Source organism: Piliocolobus tephrosceles, chromosome 6 (assembly GCF_002776525.5).
Source record: "Piliocolobus tephrosceles isolate RC106 chromosome 6, ASM277652v3, whole genome shotgun sequence".
Classification (NCBI taxonomy): Eukaryota; Metazoa; Chordata; class Mammalia; order Primates; family Cercopithecidae; genus Piliocolobus; species Piliocolobus tephrosceles.
In genome coordinates, this window is record NC_045439.1 from 137820714 (window position 1) to 137827678 (window position 6965).

The following is a 6965-nucleotide window of genomic DNA, read 5'->3' on the forward strand; positions in this document are numbered from 1 at the left end:
AAAAAAAAAAAAAAAAAAAAATTAGCCAAGTGTGGTGGCGGGCGCCTGTAATCCCAGCTACTCGGGAGGCTGAGGCAGAAGCATGGCTTGAACCCGGGAAGCAGAGGTTGCAGTGAGCCGAGATCGCACCACTGCACTCCAGCCTGGGCGACAGTAAGACTCCATCATCCATGGGTGGGAGAGGCGGGGGAAGAAACCTGGTGGTTCCCAGATGCCTAACTGCCTTTCAGAAGGGAAGGAACACTTTCAACTGCGATCAGGACTCAACACGTCTAGGGGGAACGAGCTGCTTTCTGGAAAGAGCAGGACAGGGAATCAGGACACAGATGCTTCTGACCTCAGCCAGGAAGCCCTGATCTACTGAAGGCTCCCCAACCCAAGTTCAGTCTAAACGTGACTGTCCACTAGGCCTTTCTGCAGAGGCCCTACGCTGAGAAAAGCCCCCAGTCCAGCTGAGAGCGCCCTCTGGAATGGCTGCAGGGCTCCTCCTTCCGCGGCTCCTCCTCCTCTCAGACCCAGGCCTGGGCCCTGCTGGCTAAAGCGTGAAGGAGGCCCCCCAGGGAAGCCGCAGGCACAGGGGCCTATAAATTATAGAGCAGCTTTCTTAGCCCCTCTCAGAAAGGCCCAGGTACCTTCACTAAATAATTCACCACCTCAGGAAGACCCACTGGTTCTTGACACAGATGAAGTAGGTCAGCCCTGGGTGGCCCTGGGTGGGGGCCGCAGGGCTCAGAGCAGCTTCCCCACTGGCACAGGCAGGGGCTGAAGGCTGGGCGGCCTTGCCAGCTGGTCCGATACTGCAGCGAGGTAAGGGGCACAGCGTGGCAGATGAGTAACCCCAGACTCCTCCAGGCATGAACACAGCCACCCTCTGAGGTCCAGGTAACTCACCCACAGCCACCCAGGGTTACCTGCAGGGCCTGGTCCTGGCCAGCCTCCTCCTCCTCCTCCCTTACAGCACCTGGGTCGCCAGCAGTGACAGCTTAGACCCAAGCCAACCCGTGGTGCAGGACTGGGATTCAGGAGATGGGGGTAAGGCGGGGAGCGGTCACCCGAGCAGCAAGTGAGGAAGTGACCACAGTCAGCCACAGCCACTTTAGTTTTGCTCAGAGCAAGGCTGGAGCAACACCTGTTTTGGGAGGGGGGTTCCAGGGCCCCTGCTGTCCTCCCTTTCCAGGCACAGCTTTGGGTCTGAGGTGGGGTGGGGTGCAGGGCAGCTCTTCCAGGAGTGAATGAAAAAACAAACAGTTAAACCCGGAGTTCAGCGCACCAGCCCTCCAGTAAGAGCTGGAAAGGATTTCAAGCCACCTCTTCACAGACAAGGAACCAAAGACCCTAAGTCACAAAAGGGAAGCCTGAGGGCCACGGCAGGCATTCCTGACACCTGGCCCATGCCAGCCTGGGCTCTTAGCACTGCACAGTTTCCCTGAGCCTCACACCCATTTGCTCCTGTTCCAGGAATCAGAGTTGCAGCCCATAGACTACAGGGTGGATAAGGTTAATCCCTTCTGGCGAAGATTCCAGGTCCTAGCCTTCCCTCCAGCACAGCCTCACAAGAGGCAAGCCAAGGACAGATACCACCTGGCAGAGCCCAACAGCCCAAACCTCAGTCCTCTTCTATTAGAGCAAGGCTCGAAAAGACCACAGGCCGTAAATGGTTAAGCCAAGTAGATCACTACGCCCCAGAAAAGGAAGGTCCCACCTGGGAGCCTGCTCTGGGTGCAGGGAGTCTCTCCCTACCCTGACAGCCTGGAAACTGAGGAAGTGAAGCCACAGCTGCCGGGTCCTTAGGCAAGTCACTTTCCCTAGGACTTTGTTTCTCCAGCTTACAAACAGGGAGGCCAGAGAGGCTAAGCGAGCTCCAAGGTCCTCCCCCGCCACCTTTACAGTCACAAGCCAGCTGCCAGCAGGCCAGGCCCACTTCACTTCCTTCCCCTGACTCCACGTCTCTCTGGCTCTGCCTTCCCAATGGCAGTCTGCGTCCACGGAAGGGGGAAGCAAAGGCCAGAGAGCAGTCATTTTGATTTTGTTTTATTTTGCATTTCATATATTATCCAGTTTCACATTCTCACAGGATCAGCAATGACAACAGCCGCCTCATCTCCCAAGTCTGAAATGGCCAGACAGTCACTGCTGCGGCTGACGGTAAAGCACTGATATGCTCAAAACAAAAAACATTGCACAGTGTTTCCTTCATTTCATTTTCTTAAACAAATGCCTGACGCAAAGGCGTACTGCTGAAGAATGGAAACCCTTTTCTTCTTCATGCCTCAAACTAAACATTAAACTTATCTGACAGGGCGAACGAGGTCGCTTTAATAATTAATGGTACACACATGAAAAATCCTTTATGATGCATAAATATTTTGTTACACAGGGTACAAAAATACTTCTCACGTTTTGGTTGGTTTCGAGGTTTAGAAAGAATGAGGAGCAGTGGCAGGCGGGGTGCGCTGTGGAGAGGTGAACAGAATGGGCAGAAAGGGCTTTCTTACAACTGTTGGCCCATCCAAGAAGACAGGAGCGGAGGAGTCCAGTGTGAAATGAAAAGGCAAACCCCATCTATCTGTTGGGTGGAGGTGGGAGCCGAGCCCGGAAGCATGTGGGGCCACGGGGCTTGGGCCTCCCTGAAGCGGGGTGAGTGTAGTGGTGGGGTGAGGAGAGAGGGGCCAGGCAGGATGAACCACTGGGAGCCAGGACCTGTCGCTATGGTGACAGTGTGAGAATAAACTACACTCACATATACACTAGTGTAAGTGTCTTAACTCATGCCAGAAAACATGCAAAATTAAACGCCTCGCTTCCTCAAGGGGGAGCTACAGAAGCAAGCTTGGGCGGGAGGTCAGGCCTGGCCAGGTCCCAGTGAGGTCTCCGAGCTGGATCTGGGTGCCCCAGTGAGAAGGTCCCCAAATCCTCCTGGGAGGCATTGGAGAAAGGCTTGAGGGTGCAGAACAAGATGAGGAAAACGAGGGAGGGAAAGAGGAAGCAGTCCACTGAGTCAGGCTTAGGATTCACAGTCTCTGGAGGGCAGCAGCAGCTCTGTACAGGCCGCCCGGGGGGCAGTGGGAACTCAGGGTGCCTGTCCCGGCACCACCATAGATTCCCAGAACCACCTCCCTGGTGACCAGACCTGGAGGGAGGGAGAGAGGCAGCCATGAGCAGAGGCGTGGGACTAGAGCTAAAGCCAGGCCTGCTCTGGGCTCGGCTAAGCTCTTGAGACCCGGGCAGAGGGAGGAACCACGGCCCTGCAGGGAGCAGGACACTTGTCCTGGGCCTCTGGGGCCAACACTTACTGAAGAACTAACAGAACTGACGGTACTTCCATCCTTGCTGGGTGGTGTCAGAGGAAGGGTACCAGCGCACCTGCAAGAGAAGCCAGTGTCAGGAGCCAGCTGTGCATCCCTTCCCTCAACAAGAAGCTCGGTAACCATGGCTGTCGGTATCTCCGTTGGAGTCCTGGTTCTGTCACTGACTGGCTGGCACACATCGGGCCAGTTACTCACCTTTAAGCATCAGTTTCTCTATCCGGAAAGTGGCAGTGCATTGCCTGATGTGCCTCCTCTGCAGGACACAGGTTCTAGCGAAAGAAGGTCACACAGGCATCTCATACCCCAATAAGCCCAATCCAAATGGGCCACTATACTGGCAGGAGCCCTGACAGCTGAGGGCAGTGGTGTCAGCAACCCGCCCTTCCCCTTTACTGACACAGCACGGAATTTTAATTCCACGGAGGAGGAGGAAGAGAATGAGCCTCGTACATTTGTGTTTAACTTCTTTGGGTCTCAGTGTCCTCATCTAGCTATAGGACAGAAATGATGAAGACATGAGTGGTTGTGAGGATCAGGTAAGACAGGCTGCAAAGATACAGTAAGGCCAGGTGCAGTGGCACACACCTGTAATCCCAACACTTTGGGAAGCTGAGGTGGGAGGATCACATGAGATCAAGAGTTCAAGACCAGCCTGGGCAATGTAGTGAGACACTGTCTCTATTAAAACAAGGCCAGAAAACATGCATGAGCACGGCATGAGCCATGCCGTGGTGGCTCATGCCTGTAATCCCAGCACTTTGGGAGGTCGAGGGAGGCGGACCACCTGAGGTCAGGAGTTCAAGACCAGCCTGACCAATATGGAGAAACCCAGTCTCTACTAAAAATACAAAATTAGGCCAGGCTCGGTGGCTCACGCCTGTAATCCCAGCACTTTGGGAGGCCAAGGCGGGTGGATCACAAGGTCAGGAGATGGAGACCATCCTGGATAACACAGTGAAACCCCGTCTCTACTACAAATACAAAAAAATTAGCCGGGCGTGGTGGCAGGTGCCTGAAGTCCCAGCTATTCAGGAGGCTGAGGCAGGAGAATGGCATGAACCCGGGACACGGAGGTTGTAGCAAGCTGAGATTGCACCACTGCACTCCAGCCTGGGCGACAGAGTAAGACTCTGTCTCAAAAAGAAAACAACAACAACAAAAATACAAAATTAGCCGGGCATGGTGGTGCATGCCTGTAATCCCAGCTACTTGGGAGGCTGAGGCAGGACAATTGCTTGAACCCGGGAGGCAGAGGTTGCAGCGAGCCGAGATCACACCATTGCACTCCTGCCTGGGTAATAAGGGCAAAACTCCGTCTCAAAAAAAAAAAAAAAAAAAAAAAAAAAACCCAACGTCCATGTGGACCCCAAGGGGTAAGGACTCTCTAACATCTGTCCATCTGTCCTGATTCTTCTGAGAAGCCATGGATGAGACCCAGCTGAGGCTCCCCTATTTTGACCTTCCCTCCCCGCTGTGCCATGCCCTCCATCACAAGCTAGAAGTCTATAACGTCAGGGGGGTGGCAGCTATCTGAGCTCATCCTCACCAGTGCCTGGAAGCTGCCTAAACCCTGGAACTTGCCAGAAGGCCCCACAGAGCAGTAGCCCCAAAGCTGGGTTCCCAGAGACTGGTCAAGAAAATGACACATTCCCTCCTCCCGTGGGCCAGTCATCTGGAAGGCAAGTATGCTGACTGCCAAGACCACAGGGAAGGCCGCCTGCCCCAGTTATGCATGGTGAAGCATGTCTGTCCCAGCCTGACCCAGGACAGGGAGAAGGGGGTGGGGGTGGGGGGACAGGACAACACAGGACCTTGAGCTGGGGCTGGGGGATGAGCATCCAGGGAGGGGAGCTGGAGTCCCCTCAGGAAGGGAAGGGGCAGCACATGAGCATGTGGTAGGAAAGGAGTAGAAGCTGGGTCTGCAGACAGCTCCCTTGAGGTTGGAGCAGGCAGACCCAGTTACCCACTTGGCTGCTGGAAACTCCTGCTTCCTGGGTAAGCCATGCCAGGCCATCTGGGGGCTGATGGAAGCTTCCTAAGAACCTGTTCCTATCCCCGCCAAATTCTAGGTGCTGTTTTGTACACCGCAGAATTCCAGCCACCACATCCTCCCAGGAGCTCAGCAGGAAGTTAGACGCCTGGCTGGACACTAGCACTTATTCCACAAGAGAAGGACACACGAGGAAACCAGCAATGCTGCTACCACAGAAGCCGGCGGCTGGCACCAGCTCAGGGAGCCCCTTAGTGGGCCTTGACCACGCCCTTCATGTAGCCTCCACCTGGCGCAGCCCCACAGCAAGGGAAGTCCCTGATGGGCTGTGTCCCCCACAGGGCTGGACAAGGGGACAACATGGATGACAGAGTGAAAAGAGCTCAGGAGGCCTGCAACCCACCTGCTTTCACCACTGGGCAGCGGAGGCCTTGAATGACTGCTTAAAGCCGCCCTCAGCAAATCTGCTGGATCCTGCCCTACACTCTCGCTACAAGGTGCTCGGACTCCTGCTTCCCAAGCAGCGACTTTCCCTCCAGCTTGAGGGACTCCTTGGGCAGAAAGTAGAGGAAAGCTCCCATATTTGGGCCTGGGACAGCTGTGCCACTGAAGCAGACAGAACGCATTTAGAAGGGCTGCTTTTCTACTTCCTTTGGTTGCCTGGCATAGACCAGTGGCCTGGGTCCTCTAAAAGCCACACAGTCCCTTCCTAGAGCTCTTCTTTCTGCTCCAGCTCCGAACAGGAGAACTGCCGGGGGACCAGGCCAGCAAGACAGGGCGCCCACAGTGTCCTTTCAGGGCCTCCAGTTGTGCCCAGGGGGAGAGGCGGCTCCTGAGAGTCCACCCCACAGGCTCCGAGAGAGCTGCTTCAAAACAAAGAGCGGAGGATGCAAACTCAGCCCTCTCTCAGATCCTGGGACCGACCAGTTGAGAAGATGCACCAGAAAGCAAGAAACGGGATGAACCTACATAAAAATAAATATAAGGCCAGGCGCGCCGGCTCACGCCTGTAATCCCAGCACTCTAGGAGGCAGAGGTGGGCGGATCTCTTGAGCCTTGAGACCCGCATGGCCAATATGACGAAACCCTGTCTCTGCAAAAAATACAAGAACTAGCTGGGCTTGGTAGCACACACCTGTAATCCCAGGAATTCAGGAGGCTGAGGCAGGAGGATTGTGCTTGAGCCCAGGAGGCAGAGGTTGCAAAGAGCGAAGATCATGCCACTGCACTCTAGCCTGGGCAATGGAGTGAGACTCTGTCTCAAAAAAAAAAAGTAACTGAAAAAAGAAAAACAAAAAAAAGATACAAACAACCAAAACTATGGAAGCCTCACTTATCTGAAATTAAAACAATATTTGGCGGCCGGGCGCGGTGGCTCAAGCCTGTAATCCCAGCACTTTGGGAGGCCGAGACGGGCGGATCACGAGGTCAGGAGATCGAGACCATCCTGGCTAACACGGTGAAACCCCGTCTCTACTAAAAATACAAAAAAACTAGCCGGGCGAGGTGGCGGGCGCCTGTAGTCCCAGCTACTCCGGAGGCTGAGGCAGGAGAATGGCATAAACCCGGGAGGCAGAGCTTGCAGTGAGCTGAGATCCGGCCACTGCACTCCAGTCCGGGCGACAGAGCGAGACTCCGCCTCAAAAAAAAAAAAAAAAAAAAAAAGA

General features: G+C 54.7%; 1 protein-coding gene across 1 annotated transcript in view; it reads right to left on the minus strand.

Annotated features, from left to right (window-relative positions):
* Positions 1 to 2015: 2015 nt before the first annotated feature.
* Positions 2016 to 6965, minus strand: part of RBPMS2 (RNA binding protein, mRNA processing factor 2) — a 44135-nt gene continuing 39185 nt past the window's right edge. Inside the window, exons 7-8 of the mRNA XM_026455458.2 lie at positions 3294 to 3363; positions 2016 to 3130 (exon numbers count right to left, since the gene is read on the minus strand). Coding sequence (XP_026311243.1) covers positions 3301 to 3363 — 63 coding nt within the window. The 3' untranslated portion in view covers positions 2016 to 3130; positions 3294 to 3300. The remainder of the gene's footprint in view (positions 3131 to 3293; positions 3364 to 6965) is intronic.